The sequence below is a fragment of the Amblyraja radiata genome, chromosome 8, assembly GCF_010909765.2.
Source record: "Amblyraja radiata isolate CabotCenter1 chromosome 8, sAmbRad1.1.pri, whole genome shotgun sequence".
NCBI lineage: Eukaryota > Metazoa > Chordata > Chondrichthyes > Rajiformes > Rajidae > Amblyraja > Amblyraja radiata.
Genome location: NC_045963.1, coordinates 76971706 through 76993727, shown reverse-complemented (window position 1 = coordinate 76993727; position 22022 = coordinate 76971706). Strand labels below are relative to the sequence as shown.

General features: G+C 44.1%; 1 protein-coding gene across 4 annotated transcripts in view; it reads left to right on the top strand.

The window, feature by feature from the left end:
* esf1 (ESF1 nucleolar pre-rRNA processing protein homolog) overlaps positions 1–22022 on the top strand; it is a 60726-nt gene that overhangs the window by 18491 nt on the left and 20213 nt on the right. For all 4 annotated transcript variants that reach the window (XM_033026271.1, XM_033026274.1, XM_033026270.1 and 1 more), the window contains exons 7-10: positions 451–565; positions 2344–2506; positions 3339–3470; positions 14338–14477. In XM_033026271.1, the coding sequence (XP_032882162.1) occupies positions 451–565; positions 2344–2506; positions 3339–3470; positions 14338–14477 (550 nt within the window). The remainder of the gene's footprint in view (positions 1–450; positions 566–2343; positions 2507–3338; positions 3471–14337; positions 14478–22022) is intronic.

Here is a 22022-nt window from a genome sequence, read left to right as displayed (position 1 = left end):
ATCTATGGAGGGAACGAATTGGCAGCATTTTGGGTCGAGACCCTTCTTCAGACTTCTTGTGACGCCATTTTTAGGAAACAATGTACCTGCACTCCTAGATCCTAGATCCACTGCTGTACAACACTCCCTGCCTTGCTTTGACATCCCAAAATGTAACACCTTGCACCTATCTGCATTCAACTCCATTTGCCATTCCTCTGCCCACTGCCCCAGCTGATCAAGCTGTATTTTGTAATTACTGTATTAATACCTGTGCTAACGCTAATTTAATTATTTGTAGTTTATAGCAACTTACCAACTGTCCTGAAGTATGTCATTGAGTTACAGGTAGTTTTTGAATATTTTCATTTGGCAGCTGAACCCGATAATGCATGCTGTTATTAGAGTTAATAAGGAATTGAAGAATTCCATGTCTGAGTCGTGCTTGTTTGGGTTCGTATTGTAATTCAGGTTTATACCAGACGAATTAACATTTGAAGATGAGCCAAAGGATGTTGCCGCAGATGTGGATTTAGCAGCGTACAAGCCAAAATATTTCACTTCAGCAGCACTCAGCTCATCAAAGGTAATTAAAAGCATTTGCCTGTAATCTTCCAAACAACACGAATCACGTATGTATAACAAATCTTCCATTTCACAAACTGCACTTGGAATTTCTAAAGGGCAAATTAGATTAGTTTCAACTCTAGATGTGAATATGGTAACAGTTAAAACTAGGTGCAATTTGTGCTTTTTTGGGGTCCTGCTTGCATCTATTTAAACACGTTTTTAGAAAAAAACCATCTTGCATCAGCAAAATTATGTTATGTGATCCAGATGAAAAATGAGGCCGAGCGAAACAGATTTAATTCTATCTTTTTGATATGCCAAGAAATTTGCTTCTGACGAAATGTGAGGAAGTGGAGTTGATGGTCATGCCTTAACTTATGTTCCAGATTTTTAAATGTGGATATTCTGGATCGGAGTTCAGTTTTTTGCACAATCATTTAACTGCTTCTTCATCTATGTGTTAGCTATGAATTTGGCTGCCTGGGATGGAGATTCACAGTCCAACCGACGTTGCCCTTTAGAAATTCCAAGTGCAGTTTGTGAAATGGTTGATTTGTTATACATATGTGGTAACCAATGTTATCAGGGTGGCACAGTGGCGCAACGGTCGAATTGCTGCCTTGCAGCATCAGAGACACGAGTTTGATCCTGACTGCGGGTGCTGCCTGTATGGAGTTTGCACGTTCTGCCTGTGACCGCGGAGATTTTCTCCGGGTGCTCCAGTTTCCTCCCACACTCCACAGACGTGCAAGTCTGTAGACTAATTGGCATCGTTAAGCTGTAAAATTGTATCCAGTGTGTACTTCAGTCTCATCCTTCTGAAATCGCCTTGTAGCAAGATGCTCATGGGTGATTGCTGGTCGGCACAGAGTCGGTGGGCCGAAGGGCCTGTTTCTGCGCTGTATCTCTTAAGTCTAAAAGTCATCCATCATGGGATGCATGAAGGAAATAATCACTGGAGCGACTGGCATTTCATCTCCCACATTTTTTTTGGACAAAAATTGCTGGAAATACTTGCCAGGCCTGCGAAAAGTTAATGGTTATAATATTAATGTCCCTGGACATTTGAAGATCAAGGAGAAGATGGTGTTGTGGATCTTGAGCAGCATTAAGGTGGATTAATCCACAGGGCCTGATGGGATCTATCGCCGGTTATTAAGAGAGGAGATTGCATGGGCCTTGATGAAGATCTAATCAAGTCCCTCACTGTAGGCTGGTCCATAAGATTAGGATGCATGGGATTCAAGGTGACTTGGTCATTTGGATTCAGAACTGGTTTAAAGAGAAAGGGTTGTGGTGGAAGGGTGCTATTCCAGCCAGGGAGTATTCTGTGACCAGTGGAGTCAGTCTACCTCACGTCAGAAGGGGGAGAAGTTGTACAGAATCATAGCCACAGAGAAGAGGGATCTCCTGTGGCGTTCTGTCCTGCATCTTGGTGGGACCAGTCTGTTGCTGAGGGTACTCCTCGGGTTGACCAGTGTGTCATGGAGGGGGTGAGCTGCATTGTCCATATCAACGACTTGGATGGAAGTACATGAGTATAATGTACTCCCTGCCCCTCCCACATCAGTCTGACGAAGGGTTTCGGCCCGTTGCCCATTTCCTTTGCTCCATAGATGCTGCTGCACCCGCTGAGTTTCTCCAGCACTTTTGTCTACCTTCGATTTCCCAGCATCTGCAGTTCCTTCTTAAACAGTCTAATGTCTATATTGGATTCTTGATATAATGATTAATATTTTGTGACATTACATGTTCCATACTTGGGTTCATTTGCAGTATCTTTATATATTTTAGGCAGAACTAACATGGGATGAGACAGACCATGAGCGTGTTGCTACATTGACAAGACGATTTCAGAAGGATGAGATTAAGGAGATGGACTTCAATGCCTACTTGGCTTCTTCAAGCGAGGAAGATGATGAAGCAGACATAGTGGAGGAAGAGGAGTCACAACAAGGTAAAGAAATCCCCTCGTCCCCCGTCCCCCCCCCTCTTTATCTGTGCTCCAATTGGATGCAATCCCATTTCTTCTACAATACCATCCCCCCCCCCATATGTTCCTTCCGGATCCCTTCATCTGGCTTCACATTTCACACCACTCTCCTTATCTTACAACGGTTAGTCTTTCAATCTCTGACCTTTGTCACACCATCCACCAAATAAACCCTCACCTCATTCACCTATCACCTTCCTGGCTCTGTGGGGTCCCCAGCTCTCTTCTCACACTGTATCTCTCTCAGGAAGGTTTCCGACCCGAAACGTCACCTATCCATGATCCCCAGAGATGCTGCCTGACCCGCTAAGTTATTCCAGCAGTTTGCGTCTTTCTTTGTCAACCAGCATCCGCACTTCCTTGTATCTTGGAATGCAGTTTTTATTTTAGCTCACCTCCTTCATTTTGATCCACAATAGATTTTGTGTATTTCTTGGACTCTGGTTCTAAGAAATTGCTGGAACGAGCAAAGTGGTTATGACAATAACTTTGAGTAATTGTGTCTGAACCTGGACGGTGGTTGTTAAAATTTGCAGAAATGCAGGATGCAGTAATTCACGTCTCAACGTTGTAATCACATGCATTTTATTTCCAATAACTATTTCAAATGTATTCTTGGGAGGTCAAATATTTGTCATTATTGTTAGGCGGAACACTTCATACTTGATGGCACTGCATTCCATTGTGGTTGTCATGTTGTGAGACAGTTTCTCTGCAAATAACCCTTCTACTTGTGATCAATTTGCAAATGGGCTATGTGCGTACATTGATTTTAAAGTATTTTTCCCATCCACAGCTGACATTACAGCAGCAGTTAACACAAAAAAGGATGATGAACAGATTTCAAAATATAGAGAGCTACTGAGAACAATACAAGGGAAGGAAGAAAAAACTAAAGACATGGAAATGGAGATTACCTGGGTTCCAGGTAAATAACATATTTAACTTTGTAGACTTGTTGAAACATGATTTGATTTAGTTTTGGCAGATATGAAATGTAATGTTTTTTTTTTCAAATTTCAATTGCTTTTTTTGGCACTAGGTGTATCATGGTGTTTTTTTTAACTAAGGTGTTAACGATACATAATTTATCAAAAGCAGTATTTTGATCTAAAGTTTTAAAGTTGGCCCAAGTTGACATTGTGCCATTCTCAAACCATTTGATGAAAGAGAAGTCATATCATGGCCATCTTTTCTTTGGGGGATTGGAGGGTGGAAGCATTAAATCTGCAAACCTATCGCATAAAGATCTTGGCAGAGGATTATTAAGCAAATAAGAGTTAAGTATGGTTGTCTCCTTTTGATTGTGATTAATACTAACTGCGTTAACTTGATTATTGCACATTTTTTCCACTGCAACTGACTTCACATCCTCATGGTTTTTCATCACTCCTGCCAACCATATAAAACTGATGTTATTCCAGATTGGCTGACGATATATCTAGAATTCTGCAAATGTTTGTCTTAGAACATTACAGTTGAGTACAACATAAAAGGTTAAACACCACGTATCATTTTATTTCCCTGCTGCAGGCAATGGGTTCATTTATTTGCTGTTACTCCAGAATTGTCTTGGGTGTGCGACTGCTGTAATGTAGTTTAGTTTAGAGATACAGCGCGGAAACAGGCCCTTCGGCCCACCGTGTCTGCGCCGACCAGCGATCCCCAGGCATTAACACTATCCTACACATACTAGGAACAATTTTTTACAGTTGCCAAGCCAAGTACAAGCCTGTACGTCTTTGGAGTGTGGGAGGAAACCGAAGGTCTCAGAGAAACCGAAGATCTCAGAGAAACCCACGCGGGTCACGGGGAGAACATACAAACTCCATACAGACAGCACCCGTAGTCGGGATCGAACCCAGGTCTCCAGCGCAGCATTTGCTGTGAGGCAGCAACTCTACCGCTGCGCCACCGTGACCGCCCATGATAACGTAATTGGGATGGTCATTCTGAAGAAAGGTCTCAACCCGAAACGGCGCCTATTTCTTTTCTCCAAAGATGCTGTCTGGTCTGCCGAGTTACCCATCTTGTGCCATGGCACCTCGGAAATGTTAAATTCAGTTACTTGATTAAATCTGGAATTAGAAATTTGCTATCAATAATGGTGTTCAAGGAACTACCAGATTCCCATTTTAAAAATATATCTCAAGCTATTTCGCTGGTGTATGTCACGGCAAGTTTGCAGGTGACACTAAATTGGGTGGTATTGTAGATGGTGAAGATGGTTGTCAAAAATTGCAGCAGGATCTTGATCGGTTGGGCAGGTAGACAGAGGAAAGGTTGATGGAAATTGATACAGAGAAATGGGAAGTTTTGCATTTTGGAAAGTCTAACATGGGCAGGACCTACATACACAGTGAATGATGGGGCTCTGGGAAGTGTTGTCAAGCAGATGGGTCTAGGAGTACAGGTACATAGTTCCTTGAAAGTGGCGTCTCAGGTAGATAGGGTGGTCAAAAAGCCTTCTGGCACATTGGCTTTATCAGTCAACGTATTGAGTCTCGAAGATGGGATGTCGTGTTGCAGTTATACAAGACGTTGGTGAGGCCTCATTTAGAGTATTGTGTTCTGTTTTGGTCGCTATGTTATAGGAAAGATGTTGTCTCGCTGGAAAGGGTGCAGAGAAGATTTACAAAGATGTTACCAGGACCTGTGCAATAGGGAGAGGTTGAGCAGGCTCGGACTATATTACTTGGAGTGCAGGAAGATGAGGAATGATCTTATCGATGTGTACAAAATCATGAGAGGAATAGATCGTGTAAATGCACAGAGTAGGGGAATCGAGAACCAGAGGACATAAAGTTAAGGTGAGGGGGGAAAGATGTAATCGGAACCGGAGGGGTAACTTTTTTAAGCATAGGGTGGTGGGTGTATGGACTGAGCTGCCGGAGAAGGTAGTTGAAGCATGTACTTAAGGAACATTTTGACAGGTACATGGATAGGATGGGTTTCGAGGGAAGTGGGCCAAATATAGGCAGGTGGGACTAGTGAATAATAATAATAATAATAATAATTTTATTTATAGAGCACTTTAAAAACAATCATAGTTGCAACAAAGTGCTGTACATCACTAATCATTGACAAAAAAGTTAATACACACCAATAATAACAATTAAAAGATGGAGTAAGTAAAGATATTCAAAATAAAGAAATATTAAAAACACTAAAAACAGGAGCAAAGTCTCAAGCAGGGTCAAAAGCCAGGGAGTATAAATGTGTTTTAACACTGGCTTTGAAGATGGACAGTGAGGGGGCCTGTCTGACGTGCAACGGCAGAGCGTTCCAGAGTGCCGGAGCAGCAACAGAGAAGGCTCTATCCCCTCTGAGCTTCCGCTTAGACCTCGGTACCTCCAGGAGCGTATGGGTGGAGCAGCTCAGAGAGGTAAGGCGGGGCGAGCCCATTCAGAGATTTAAAAACAAATAACAGAACTTTAAAATGAACTCGAGAGTGCACCGGGAGCCAGTGGAGGGAGGCCAGAATTGGTGTTATGTGCTCCCTCTTTCGAGTTCCAGTTAAAAGGCGAGCACATAACACCAATTCTGGCCTCCCTCCACTGGCTCCCGGTGCACTCTCGAGTTCATTTTAAAATTCTGTTATTTGATTTTAAATCTCTGAAGATAGTGAAGATAGGGCATGTTTGTCGGCGTGGGCAGGTTGGGCCAAGGGCCATGTTTCCATGCTGCATGTCTCTGAGTAAATCTGCTTTCTTGGCCTCATCTGGGCTACATGTGTCTCAAGATGCGCTATAACTTTAAATGAGGCATTCTTGGAAACCTTGCGTATCAAAACCATTGTGCACTGTGGTTTGTTGTGCAATGGTCTGTGTCTTGTCAATTAACCAAAAAAAGATACACTTGTGCGGCTTTTCTTGAATGTTGGTATTTTCTGTTGCTGGACCTATCCAATTTTAAAGCTTGGTTCAGAGAATCAAACTGGTGTATATGACCTGCTGGATAAAGCAGTCTTCTGGTATCTTATACAAATGGCTGTGAGCTAGGGAGTGGTTATTTGGCTTAGAATGAAGAACATCTCATAACTCAGGCCAATCCTCCTCCTTCCTAACGTTTAAAATGCGCCTGTGCTGATTATTCTCTTCTATAGTTCTATAGTTGAGACTAGCAGTAAATATATGGTAGACACAAGCAATGGCAGAGACAAAATGCTGGAATAACTCAGTGGGTGAGGCAGAATCTCTGGAGAGAAGGAATAGGCGACGTTTCGGGTCGAGACCCTTCTTCAGTCTGAAGAAGGGTCTCGATCCGAAACGTCGCCCATTCCTTCTCTCCAGAGATGCTGCCTCACCCACTGAGTTACTCCAGCATTTTGTGTCTACCTTCGATTTAAACCAGCATCTGCAGTTCTTTCTTACACAAGCAATGGCAGAGGCTGCTTTGCAAATAAAAACCACAAAGTGCTGGAGTAATTCAGTGGATCAGGCAGCATCTCTGGAAGACTGATGATTGGGTGACATTTTGGGTCGGGACCCTTGAGATTTAGTTACAGTGTTGGTCGGTATAGCAAACTCATCATTTTTAAGAGTTTTTAACAAGAGGGTTGGGTGGATGTGAGTAAGTTTGAAGGGTTTTGTTTACTCCAAATTATTTCTTATAATTTAAACAACGTCATCAGTACTTGGGGGGAAAAAGATCCTTATAAAATCGCAAATTGCAATTAGTAAAAGCTGGATAGAATAACCTATTGTATTTCATTGTGCTAAATTGTCGATGGGAATTAACGTTTGTGGTTTTGAGGAATGTTTTTTATTAAATTGTTTAAATGTAAGTTAAAGAGACTCTTCATTTATTAGATCATATCGAATTCTAAACTTTTTCTTAATAATTGCCAAGATACAGGAAATTCTAAAGTTAAACCATTCTGCAGAAAGTGATGGTTGATAAAAGATCTAAAGACAAAAGACCTAAAGAATGTCTTTGTTGTGGGCTTCTCTTTTGCTATGTGCATTAAATCCACTGTGTCTTATGATCTTTAAATTTATACACATGGCAAATATCAAGGGAAATAAAAGGAAAGCTTGTGCAGCTTACCAAACTTGAAAAAGAACAGAAAATAAAATGACAACAATGGTGTGGTCTTATATTACAAGACTAGTCAGTTATTGCTGATTAGAATGATTTACGGTTATTATTGTTGGTTTATTTTTGCCTGGGAGCAATTTTGTGAAATTCAGCGTACTCGGCAAATGTTTGCCCGCGGGCGGCTTGAGAAGAGCAAAGAGAATTTTGAAAAGCTTTTCTGCCTCAAGTATTAACTTGGTCATGCATTGACGGATAGAAGAATCAAATCTGAGAACGTGTTCCACCTTGACCTTGACTGAACTTTTATCAATTGTTTTGAAATTTTATTTTTGCAATAATTCTTCTCTCAGTAAATTCATATCTCGTGGACGTTTCACCTTTTCCACTGACACCAACAAAGCTGTGAAATGGGTTGACGGATCTGCTTGTTACTCTGTGTGAATCGAATGGTTATCTTGTGCGAGACTTAGGGCTTTGAATAGTTAACTCATTATCACTATTTACTAGGTCTGGGAGGGTTGGGTGAAAAATAAACTACTGAAGGAACTCAGCGGGTCCAGCAACATCTGTGAAGGGAAATGTACAGATGACGATTTTGAGTCGGGGCGCTTCTTCAGACCCAAGACCTTGTCTGTCCATTTATCAATATACTTATAATACTCTGATCGTTATTATATTTGCTTATGTGTGATTCACATCTTCTCGAAAACCCGACGCGCAAATGGTGACATTTTTACATATTCAAGTCAAGTTTATTCATCACATACACATACGAGATGTGCAGTGAAATGAAAAGTGGCAATGCTCGCAGATTGTGCAAAAAAACACAAAACAGAATGGAACAGAATCACATATTACATATTTGTGGGAAGAAAAAAAAAGAAAAAACAGCAATTTTAAAAAGACACCACACTACAGTAACATGGTACAGTAAAGTTAGTCCCTGGTGAGATAGTTCAGAGCAGTCCAGACCAAATCGTGATGTTTCCGGACAAGATGCTTTCCACAGCCGCTGAGTAGAAGCACTGGAGAACCCTCATAGACACTCTGAATTTCCTCAATTGCCTGAGGTGGTAAAGGCGCTGCCTTGCCTTACTCACCAGTGCGGCAGCGTGTAGAAATTCCGGTCGAGATTTACCTCATGATGTCGAAAATCGCCTCATCTGAAAATTTGGTTCACTATTTCTTCAGTTATTTCTTCAAATTCTTCACCAATCTGAAGCTAACTGAAGCTGAAGGTAATGGGCTGATGACGTCACAATGCTTCTGCTCCTCGCGGCGAGCTTTGCAGATTTTTAAAGGCGCAGCCTGCTGGCCACTGTTTTCCACGAGCTGCGGGTTACATGACCCCACCCCCACCCCCGCATAACTCGCACTCCGACGGCCAACCCAAGAGATGCCGAGGAGCACCCGGGTGCGCCCAACACCCCTCCCCCTCCCCCCCCCCCATCAAACATGTCGAGTGATGACGTCGCAAAGAGCGCACGCATTACGCTCGCGCCTCGGCTCGGCTTTCCCGAAAGCTGCCGTGAGCTTTGTACTAGAGTCGGGCCCTGTACTATAGCTCTCTCATTCTCTCTCTCCTCCCGGACTCTCTCCGCTCTTCGCAGCACCCTCGCTCACCCAGCTCCCCTCCACCTCCGCCCTCCTCTACCTCTCCCCCCTCCTCTTCTCTCCCCCCCTCCACCTCTCCCTCCACTCCTCTTCTCCTCCTCCCCCCCTCCCCCTCTCTACCCCCCCTCCTCTCTCTCCCCCCCACTCTCTCTCCCCCCCTCACCCACTCCCTCCCCCCTACCCCTTCTCTCTCCCCTCCTCTCTCTCCTTCCCCTCCCTCTCACCCCTCTCCCTTTCCCCCTCTCTCTCCCACCAATCCCCCACTCCTCTCTCCCCCACGTCTCGCTTCCCCCTCCTCTCCCCCCGTCCTCTCCCCCCGCCTCCTCCCCACTCCGCTCTTCCCCCCCTCCTCTTCTCCCCCTCCGTCTCTCCCCCCTCCTGCTCTCCCCCCTCCTCTCTCCCCCCTCCTCCTCCCCCCCTCCTCTCTCCCCCCTCCTCTCTCCCCCCCGCCTCTCTCCCCACCTCCTCTCTCCCCCCTCCTCTCCTCTCTCCCCCTCCACCCCCCCTCCCCTCCCCCCCTCCTCTCTCACCCTCCTTCTTTCTCTCCCCCCTCTCTCTCCCCCTCTCTCTCTCTCCCCCTCCCCCCACCCTCTTCCTCTCCACCTCCCTCCCCCTCCCCCCTCCATCCGCTCCCTCTCCCCCTCCCCCCTCCATCCCTCCCACCCCACTCCCCGCACCTATCCTCCTCCACCCTCTCTTCCCCCCCCATGTGTGGGGGGAGTTTAGTGTGTGTGTGTGTGTGATGCTGCAGCCCCCCCCCCCTCCCCGCAACCTCTCTCCCCCCTTGGTCTAGTAACTTCTAAAGATTTGTTTGAATAAATGAATGATGACAGATGTTAAATCTAAAACGCCACATGTTTTTACAGCTAGTAGATTGCCGACAAGGCCTTTTTATCTTAGTTCATGGCAGGGCCAAATAAAATGAATGGATTTACAGAGGATTCGTGCCTTGACTCTCTGTAATCAAATCATGTTGGGTGATGAAGTTCTCTCCTAATTTTGGAGCCGTCAGATGAAATATTTGTCCCAATGCAGAAATCTCAAAGGATAATTTCAAAATTTGTACTGGGAGTTTCTAGAAATCATCTTTTGGTTGTACTTACAATCATTTTCTAGAGGGAGTGCAGCGTAGGTTTACAAGGTTAATTCCTGGGATGGCGGGACTGTCATATGCTGAGAGAATGGAGCAGCTGGGCTTGTGCACTCTGGAGTTTAGAAGGATGAGAGGGGATCTCATTGAAACATATAAGATTGTTAAGGGTTTGGACACACTAAAGGCAGGAAACATGTTCCCAGTGTTGGGGGAGTCCAGAACCAGAGGCCACAGTTTAAGAATAAGGAGTAAGCCATTTAGAACGGAGATGAGGAAACACTTTTTCTCACAGAGAGTGGTGAGTCTGTGGAATTCTCTGCCTCAGAGGGCGGTGGAGGCGGGTTCTCTGGATGCTTTCAAGAGAGAGCTAGATAGGGCTCTTAAAAATAGCGGAGTCAGGGGATATGGGGAGAAGGCAGGAACGGGTTATTGATTGGGGCCGATCAGCCATGGTCGCAATGGATGGCGGTGCTGGCTCGAAGGGCCGAACGGCCTCCTCCTGCACCTATTGTCTATTGCCTATAGATTTAATCTTTATCTCTGTGAAGGTGTTCTTGAATCTCTGATCAGGTTCAATGACTCGAGTAGCAAATTGCCTTGGAATCTCTGTTACAAGTCACAATTAAAATTACCCTTGCTCTTTTGTTTCTTGGGAAATTGGATATCACCAGCAATGCCTGCATTCATGAGCCATTGCGATAAGTTCTGCTTTTTTCCGTAACTGTTATGGTTTTGTGTATTTTGTCGTAGTGTTTGATGCAGCTGAGTGGTGTGCTTGGCCCGTTCCAAGAGTAATTGGTGTCAACTGCACTGCTGTGAAATTGTGTCATGTTTTCTTCCATGAAGGAAATTAATAAACCTGATGAACCTTTATGCATGTCTACTACATAGCCATGTTGAGTGTTAGAGTTTTGTAATCCAGCTGTGGGTAAGGAACTGAATTTAAGTTCCCATTTAAACTCATGAATCCAGATCATCTGATGTAGGGACTCGACCCGAAGCGTCACCCATTCCTTCTCTCCAGAAATGCTGCCTGTCCTGCTGAGTTACTCCAGTATTTTGTGTCAATCTTCATTTTTAGTCCAGGTTATTAGATTTACTGATGTTTAGAAACATAGAAAATAGGAGCAGGAGGAGGCCATTCGGCCCTTCGAGCCAGCACCGCCATCCATTGCGACCATGGCTGATCGGCCCCAATCAATAACCCGTGCCTGCCTTCCCCCCATATCCCTTTATTTCACTAGCCCCTAGAGCTCTATCTAACTCTCATAAATCCATCCAGTGATTTGGCCTCCACTGCCCTCTGTGGCAGGGAATTCCACAAATTCACAACTCTCATGGTGAAAACGTTTTTTCTCCCCTTTATTCTAAGACTGTGGCCCCTGGTTCTGGACTCGCCCAACATTGGGAACATTTTTCCTGCATCTAGCTTGTCCAGTCCTTTTATAATGTTATATGTTTCTATAAGATACCCCCTCATCCTTCTAAACTCCAGTGAATACAAGCCTAGTCTTTTCAATCTTTCCTCATATGACAGTCCCGCCATTCCAGGGATCAATCTCGTGAACCTACGCTGCACTGCCTCAATCACAAAGATGACCTTCCTCAAATTAGGAGACCAAAACTATACGCAATACTCCAGATGTGGTCTCACCAGAGCCCTATACAACTGCAGAAGAATCTCTTTACTCCTATACTGAAATCCTCTTGTAATAAAGCATTCCCATTGCAAATAATTGACTGTTTCATGTGTGACCAAAATGAGGAGCTTTGAAAAGTGCCAGGTTTTAACTTTGCGTTACAGAACATCGTTACGAGTTTTCACTTATTAAACTCAGTTCTTGGTCATTTGAGACCAAAATAATAGTAAATAAACATGGTTTAATGGAAGATAAGATGACTAGGATCAGCGCAAAACCTTGTTAAAAATAATTACTGCTTCTAGATATTATAAAGGGGTTTACTGCAAATTAACTACTTCTTTGAAATACTTGCTGCAGCTTAATAGGCTTGTAAACGCAAAAGCACACAGATAAGTGTATAATAATCAAAAATGCATTAAATTCTAGTTAACCATAATAGTGCAAAACCCAACTTAAGACTGTCTACAGACAATCACAGTTGCTGGGGTTGGTGTTGTGCAGAGTTCAAGGGCCTGATGGTTGCTGAGACAAAGCTGTTCTTGATTATTTATTGTAAAATCAACAGATACAGATCAACACTTCAAGCTTCTGTGATTTGCGAAACACACCTACAGAACGGCAAGCCCAGTATTGAGCCCAAAATTCTTGGCAGGTTGGCACTGAATAGCACGTAACATAGTTTTGTTATTCTCCGGCTTCCCTTTGCCAAGGTAAAGCTGTGGGTAGTGGAACTTTTGGGTCCAAAAATTAATTAGTGAAGTGGCATTATTGTTCAGAGAGCAGGTCGTAAAAGATTGAATTTTTTTTAAATTTCCAAATAATGGGATTAGATTCAAAGGCCAAACTGAGAAGGGCCACAAATCTTTTTTCATCCTTATTATAACTAGTTTTTGGCAGCTGGCTGTTACTGTAAAAAGAGGAGGGATGTCGACATGCGTTTACATTGTGTTTTCGAATCGACAGGTTGTGCCGAGATGCTTTGAAGTATGGTCATTGTTTTATGATGCAATAATTTTCATAGGGCTAGGTTCCACAGGTTGGGACGTGACGATGATCAACAGTTAAATGTAGGACGCTTTGGCATCATAGTAGCGCAATGATAGAGTTGCTGCCTTACAGCGCCAGAGACCCAGGTTCGATTCTGACTACGAGTATGGAGTTTGTACATTCTCCCTGTGACCGTGTGGGTGTTCTCCGGTTTCCTTCCATATTCCAAAGACGCACAGGTTTGTAGACTCATGGGTTTCTGTAAATTGCCCTTGGTGTGTAGGATAGAACTAGTGTCCAAAGATAGACACAAAATGCTGGAGTAACTCAACGGGACAGGAAGCATCACTAGACAGAAGAAATGGGTGATCTTTCGTGTCGAGACGCTTCTCCAGTCTGAATAGACAATAGACAATAGGTGCAGGAGTAGGCCATTCGGCCCTTTGAGCCAACACCGCCATTCAATGTGATCATGGCTGATCATCCCCAATCAGTATCCCGTTCCTGCCTTCTCCCCATATCCCCTGATTCCGCTATCTTTAAGAGCCTTATCTAGCTCCCTCTTGAAGAAGGGTCTCGACCCGTAACGTCACCCGTTCCTTCTATCCAGAGATGCTGCCTATCCCGCTGAGTTACTCCAGCATTTTGCGTCTGTCACCAGTGTATGGGTGATCATTGGTCGGCATAGACTCGATGGGCTGAACCTGTATACTAAACAAAACTAAAAAACAGATCAATAAATCAATGGTGAGTTATTGTCGCACGTACCTCAGCACAGTGAAATTCCTTATTTTGTATACCGTTCAGTAAAAATCTCTCTACACATAGATACAATTGATCTCGACTACAAGCGTGTGGGAATAGTAGAGATTACACTGAGGCAGTATACAAGAGTCACCATGTTTCTGGCACCCTTTTGAATGATTCAGTTCCAAAGTGTAGACTTTGAGTTGTTACAATAATAAATGCTGTAACCAGTTTTGTTAAAGTTAGCTTCCACAAGTTGTGACATGATGATCAACAGTTAATTACAGGATGCCTGGCCATCAGAGCCCAGCTTTGTGCCACATAATTGCTGGCGCATCAAAGAGCAGTGAGACCAGGACTGCACTCGAGCGATGGCCCTTATTTTTATTCTCAAGTCTCTGGAGCGTGGCTGAAAGCCACAACCTTTTGATTAGGCCGAGGCGCTGCGAAAGAATGCCAAGACTGTGTGATTATTTGATTGGTGTGGATGATCTTGTTCACAGCCGATTAGCTTGTTATTCCAACCTGTGCAGTGTCCTCTAAGGTCAATGTTTTTGGTGCCATGATTGAAGAAATGTGAATTTTTAAACCAGGGCCACCTTCAACCAACTGTGCATTTGTTTGACGTGTGTATGTGTGTGTGTGTAGAAAATAATTCCATCTTATTTCAGGTCTAAAAGAAACAACAGAAGCAATGGTAAAGAAGAAATTGGAGAATCAAAGTTTGACGCCTTGGGAGCGTTATCTAGAGAAGAGAAAGGACAAGAAGCGGGAGAAGAGAAAGCAAAAGAACAAAATTGAAGATCAAGAGGTAATCGATTATTTATATGTTTTGAAAGCCTATTTATTTATTCCACGGTGTAATAATTTATAAAGCGATAATAAATTTCTGGTGGCGAGCACATAGCCAGTTCCAGAATTCTTTTTTGAAATTGTGTTCAAATAATGTCATCCATTTTATAACGTGACTGACAATGAAGACTTCACATGGTTCTAAAATCAGCATTCTGTACATTTCTAACCCTCTTGTGGCTGCCAGGATAAACAAGATGTAGTCTTCTGTGATTAATGCAAAATAAGCACAGCTTTGATCCACCCAGAAAGTTAGTTCGAAAATAATTCTGATGGACGAAGAATGTGTTCGCATAAGTCAATCATTTGGATGTTTAGAAAAGCAAACAATGCTATAGTGCCTGGTACTTGTAGAAAGAAGGCTGGTTTGCTAAAAAACATTCAAAGTGCTGGAGTAACTCAGTGGATCAGGCTGACCTGCTGAGTTACTTCAGCACTTTGTGTCCCGAGCTTGTTTAATTGGCACTTCCAATCATGGTTGTTGGTGGGATTTTTCCAGTTCACTGGATGATGTGAAAACGCACACCTCCAGATTCAGGGGCAGTTTCTTCCCAGCTGTTATCAGGCAACTGAACTGCCTGATCTCTCGGTTGCTGAACACTTTAATTCTCCTTCCCATTTATTTCTGTCCTCGGTCTCCTCCATTGTCAGAGTGAGGCTAAGCGCAAATTGGAGGAACAGCATCTCCTCCAACGCTTGGGCAGCTTACAGCCCAGTGGTATGAGTATTGATTTCTCTAACTTCAAGTAACCCCTGCATTCCCTCTCTCTCCATCCCTCCCCCACCCAAGTCGCACCAGCTTCTCGTGCTCACCCTACAATCAGCTAACAGTGGCCTGTTTCCTTTATCATCATTACTTTTTTGCATATCTTTCATTCATTGTTTATATCTCTCCACGCCACCGTGTATATATCTCCTTTCCCTTTCCCATGACTTTCAGTCTGAAGAAGGGTCTCGACCCGAAAGGTCACCCTTATCACTGTGAATGGCTCGATTGTAATCGTATATTGTCTTTCTGCTGACTGATTAGTACACAACAAAAGCTTTTTACTCTGCCTCGGTACACGTGACAATAAACTAAAACTGACGGATTATAATTTTCATTAAGTCATGCGATAATACTAAAGAGATTTGGAAGCAAAATTCAAAACATCCAAATGGTTGAAATTATCAAAATAATGAAGTAATTAATCTTTGGTTTTCTATATTTCTGTGCTTGGCGATGCCTTTCTTATTTTGTTGTTTTTGTGGATGGTTTATGGCGGAGATGGGAAGCAGATTTGAAAGCAGACTATTATCTAAATGGTGGCCGACTAGGAAAAGGGGAGATGCAGCGAGACCTGGGTGTCATGGTACACCAGTCATTGAAAGTGGGCATGCAGGTGCAGCAGGCAGTGAAGAAAGCGAATGGTATGTTAGCTTTCATAGCAAAAGGATTTGAGTATAGGAGCAGAGAGGTTCTACTGCAGTTGTACAGGGTCTTGGTGAGACCACACCTGGAGTATTGCGTACAGTTTTGGTCTCCAAATCTGAGGAAGGACATTATTGCCATAGAGGGAGTGCAGAGAAGGTTCACCAGACTGATTCCTGGGATGTCAGGACTGTCTTATGAAGAAAGACTGGATAGACTTGGTTTATACTCTCTAGAATTTAGGAGATTGAGAGGGGATCTTATAGAAACTTACAAAATTCTTAAGGGGTTGGACAGGCTAGATGCAGGAAGATTGCTCCCGATGTTGGGGAAGTCCAGGACAAGGGGTCACAACTTAAGGATAAGGGGGAAATCCTTTAAAACCGAGATGAGAAGAACTTTTTTCACACAGAGAGTGGTGAATCTCTGGAACTCCCTGCCACAGAGGGTAGTCGAGGCCAGTTCATTGGCTATATTTAAGAGGGAGTTAGATGTGGCCCTTGTGGCTAAGGGGATCAGAGGGTATGGAGAGAAGGCAGGTACGGGATACTGAGTTGGATGATCAGCCATTGAAGTTGTAAAGGGAGAAATCCCTGAGATTCAAGCTGAATCGCACCGGTGGTTTACATTTCATGGATATTAAAAGTAAAGAAGTGGCAGTCTGTTGAATTAATACTTTAAACATTTGAAGATAGTGTTGCAAAGGGAGCGGGATGTCATTGCCAACCTGATTTCAAAGGTTTCAATTTGCAGAGACTTCTGAGAAGACTGCCTGGCAATCTTGGCAAATCTTATCCATTATTAAGGATGGGGTTTTTTTTTTAAATCTTGCAGATGTGTGTTTGAAATGGGCCTCTTATGAAAGGTGCTGAGGGAATTTGGTTCTTAAAAGATCAAAGCACACAATCAGCATCATATGCGATCCAGATGCTTTGAATAATTTTATTAAGATAGCTGCCGTAATAGGTGAGCAAGAAAAATTGATTAGCCTCCTTTACACATTAGTTTCATTCAATTAAACAGTTGTACTGCTTTAGAAGCTGAGATTTGTTAATGACTTGTTTTCTGTGAGAGCATGCCTCTCATTTACACTTCACATTACGTACTTTGCAATAATATGTATTGTTAATTGTGCCCATATTTACACCCCTTTGCACAAATTACATAACTGGTCAGATATTATCCACACTAAGTATCTATTCCATGATCTTTACATGGGGTGGGAGATTGCAACCTTCACTTGGTCCACCCTGTTTCGACGAATGCAATCAACCTGGCGTGCACAATCAAATAAGACCAAATAGAACAAGTTGTCCGACAACTTTAGGCTGTGCACGCCATATGCAAGAAGAAGAAGATCTTTAACATATAAAAATTAATACGATTATGTCTCTTTTTATTTTAAACCTGTAGAATAGAATACACAATGGTCTTTTGCCAAGCAGCCCCTGTATAGCTCTATCCTCTTGTACATGGATTAAGCCTCCCTTAAACATAGCGCTGTTACTTTTGATTCTTTCAAGTCCTCTGTTCCTGATTTAATGTAAATAAGGCCTCTCAATCTGTTGGACACAAAATGCTGGAGTGTCTGTCTTCGGTGTAAACCAACACCTGCAGTTCCTTCAAACTGTTATTGGCCAAATTGTATATTATTCTCTCATGGATTAAATTCAGTCCTCAATGGCCAGCATTCCTCTTAATGTGTCCTGTTGATCCACTTCTTCTCTTTACAAAGAGTCCAGACATGTCAAAACTTTCTGATGTTGGGTCCTCCGCTTAAGTCCTTACACATTAATTTTGCACTTCCCTCCATATTTTATATAACGAAGGCCAAAATTGTGCTATATACTCATGCGAGTAACTAAAGCTCGACGTTAGATTTAACATCTGCTTCCCATTTTATGTATTACTCCGGAAGTGGCGGCGCTGGTGAACGGCTGCGGCTCGCCTGCAGTCCGTTTGTCTTTACTTTTTTGTGTTGTTTTTTTTCGTTTTGTCTAGTTAAGTTTTTGGTTTTTAGTTTGTGTTTATGTGGGGGTGGGGGGCTGAAACGGGGCTTGCTGTCTCTCCCTTCGGGGGAATGCGACTTTTTTTGTCGTATCCCCCTTCTCTGCCTCCGTCTGCGCTGAGGCCTAATGGCGGAGCTGGCGACCTCGAGACTCCGGAGGCAGCCTGTCAGGACTCACCCTGGGCTCGCTCCCGTGAGGGCGGCCCAGTTCGGGGCTGGAACAGCGCTCCCGTGAGGGGCTGTGACGCTCCCGTGAGGGCGGCCTGGCGAGGGGCTGAGACTCTCCCGTGAGGGGCTGTGGCGCTCCCGTCGGAGTGGCCCAGCCTGAGGGTGGAATGGCGCTCCCGTCGGAGCGACCCAGCCCGAGGGTGGAATGGCACTCCCGTCAGAGCGGCCCAGCCCGAGGTGGAATGGCAGTCCCGTCGGAGTGGCCCAGCTCGAGGGAGGAACGGCACTCATGTCGGAGCGGCCCAGCTCGAGGGAGGAACGGCACTCACGTGAGGGCGATCCGGCTCGGGGCTGGAACGGTGCTCGGGAGGCTGGGACGGCGTTCTGGCGGCTATGACCTGAGTCCTGGGTTCAACCGCGGGCCAGCAGCTGCGTCCGCTGGACTGGAGGGCGGCAGCTTCGACCACCCCGGGCCGCGGTGTTTGAGCCGGCCCGTTTGCGGGGTTCGGTGAGCCGCGGGACTGGTTGTGCCATCGCCCGGTGGGGAATCGCCTCAGCGCGGAGGGAGAAGAGGAGGGAAGAGACTGCAGCCCTAAGATTTTTGCCTTCACCACAGTGAGGAGGTGCTTGGAGGATACACTGTGGTGGATGTTAATTTGTGTTTAGTGTTGTTTATTATTGTATGATTGTATGTATGACTGCAGGCACGAAATTTCGTTCAGACCGTAAGGTCTGAATGACAATAAAGGAATTCAATTCAATTCAATTCAATTATTCCTCCAGAAATGAACCCCAATACTCAGCGTGCGCACTTTATGGCCTTGTTAACTACTGTTACTGCTTATGGTGATTTATGCATCTGCGTCTCCTGCATCACTTTGATCCTCTACCCTCCTTGCTTGTAAAGGAACAAGTGGTGTCTTAATTCCTCCTGCCCCCAACAAACTGCTTCACACCATGCTGAATTCCAGAGCCTTTGATCCAGTCATTCTGCAAACCTGTTCAAATCTTCCTATATTTTGGTTTTGACCTCTGTATTGGTCTCCATTTCCACAACTAATTTCGAATATTAGCTGCAAATTTTGCAAATAATTATTTTAAATTTCTGATCTCAAATTAATTACGTGTATGATAAACGATAGCGCTGATTACTACGGTGAAACAACTTCTCAACACTTTGAGAAATTCCCTTTGGGTTCTGCCATCTGTTTTTTGTTCTGTTGCTGTGTTTTACTACCTCACTCTGTATGTGTCTTGACCTTTAAGAAGAACCTATGTGGCACCGTTAAAGCCCTGTCCCACGGTACGAGTTCATTCCAAGAGCTCTCCCGAGTTTGCCCTGATTCGAACTCGGAGATTTACGGCAATGACCACTCATCGGTACTCGGGGCTCTCGTGGACATTTTTCAACATGTTGAAAAATCTTCACGAATATTCCCGTGCTTACCTGCCGTTAGCGAGTCTTCCCGAGTACCTGCCGTTAGCTTTATGAGCCGCTAAGAGACGTCCCCGAGCTCCGACGTACCCGCTACATTCATTCTCCGTGCTTACCACGAGTTTTATTTTTTTTAACTCGGGAGAGCTCTTGGAATTAACTCGTACAGTGGGACAGGGCTTTTATAATAATTCTTCTGAACTTCTTTCATCAAAAAGATGGGCAGATTTTGTTTTTTCTCACTTCCATATTTATAAGTGAAAAGATACTTGCATCCTATAATATTCATTTTCTGCTAAGCTCAAATGTTGTTGAATGTTTTGATTGATTGAAAGATACGACATGGAAACAAGCCCTTTGGCTCCACAATAAGCTGGAGTAACCCAGCAGGACAGGCAGCATCTCTGGTGACAAAGGATGGGTGACGTTTTGTGTCGAGACACATCCGTGCCCAACCAAAACCACCCGTTCACACTAGTTCTATGTTATCCCACTTTCGCGTCCACTCCTTCCACACTAGGGACAATCAACCTACAGACCCGCACATCTTTGGGATGTGGGAGGAAGCTGGAGCACTCAGGGTAAATCCCGCGGTCACGGAGAACATGCAAACTCCACACAGACAGCACCTGAGATCAGCATCGAAGCCGGGTCTCTGACTCTGTGAAGCAGCAGCTCTACCAGATGTGCCACGGGGCAGCCCTGTATTACGGATGGCAAACCAATGTAAATTATAATTGTGTCAAATGTGGCTGTGATGTTCATAGTGGTCACAGCCCAAGCAAAGAGGAAGAACATGCTGCAGAAAAGGGGCTGTCCCACTGCGGCGACCTAATTGGCGAGTTTAGAAGAGTTTGAAAAAGTGTCATGTTGAAGACCTCCTTCGACTATGTTGAAGACTAACTTCGACTAGCTTCAGGAAAATTGGACATCAAATAGTGGAGAGTGAAGACGATCTCCTTCGACAATGATGAAGACTATCTACAACTACCTTCGACTACCCTCGATTATCCTTGATTACCTACGACTAACATGCCGACCTACTACGACCTACTTCGACTAAACCTACGAGTAAAAAAAATATCAATTTTTTTCCACGGCGACATTTATTTACTTGCGGGCATTTTTCAGCATGTTGAAAAATACGCCGCGACCAAGCTGTGGCCTCGAGTACGCGGGGACTACTCTCGAGCATGAAGGAGAGTTACAAAGACCACCTAGGACCTTGTGTCGACCATGCTGCGAGTGTGAGTCGAGGGCAAACTCTTCTAAACTCGCCAATTAGTTCGCCGCAGTGGGACAGCCCCTAAAATGGGTTCTGCTAGTCAGTCAGATCCACCGCTTCAAAACTTAAATCATAAAAGTAGGCAAATTGCTTTTTTAAAGATAGCTGTTCTTTTTTGCGCCAAAGCCTAAATACTTGGCAGAGGAGTGAGATAAATCATAACCCCCGTTTCTATTTTGTTACCTGCACGATTAAAAATGATCTTGACATTTTATGGTCGGCCAGAATGCTACAAATCATATCCTTCCCTGCTGTCTCCCCAGCCCTTCGCAGCACTGTTGGTGTGCTCGCCTCTACATGCTAATCTGTTTCAATCCATGACATTTAGTGGTGCTCAAGATAATAATTTTAATTGCATCATTATATTATCTTGCTGTCATCTTCTGTCCATCTATGAAAGTTGTACATCTTTGCATCCGAGGGATCTTGGTATTGGTTTACTTGAGAGAAGATGACTCCTCTGCTAGCAGCATAGTGATTAGTTCATGACTTTTGTAATGTTTGTTCTCTGTACAGCCAGAGAACTGTCATTAATGAGTGTCAGCGATGTTGACACACTTTCTCAGCAGCTTCTATTTTTAAGGTCATTAGCTTTATGTTGACTTTTCACTGATTTTAGGCAGAGCAGCCCATTGAGGCCAAAGGCAGTCAATTTTATTCGTCACATACACCCGAAGGTGCAGTGAAATGAATTTGCCAGCAGCGATACACTTAAAAAAGAACACACAATACACAATAAGATTTAACACAAACATCCACCACAGCGTTCTTCACTGTTCAGCCAGTCCTCATCTTTTTATTTTCTTCTTTTTTTTTATGTGCTGCATTGGCAAGAAGCATTTCACTACACCTATGGTGTATGTGACCAATAAATAACCTTTGAACCTTTGTTCTCCCTTGGTCGGGGCCATAAACCCTCCGTAGTCGCCGCTACGGATGGCCCGATGTACGGGCCCTCTCGTCGGGATGATCCAAACTCCGACGTCGGGACGATCTAACACACTCCGCGGTTTGGAGTGCCCGAATGGGCCATTTTCTTACTGGAGACCACGGCTTCAGGATGTTATAGGCCGCATGCCTGCGGTCGGAGTTTGATTCAATTTTGTTACAATCATGTATATCCCATTTAATGTTAATGCACTTAAAGGATTAGACAAGGCTATTGTCAGTGTTAACTTGGGATTGGATGAATTCTAA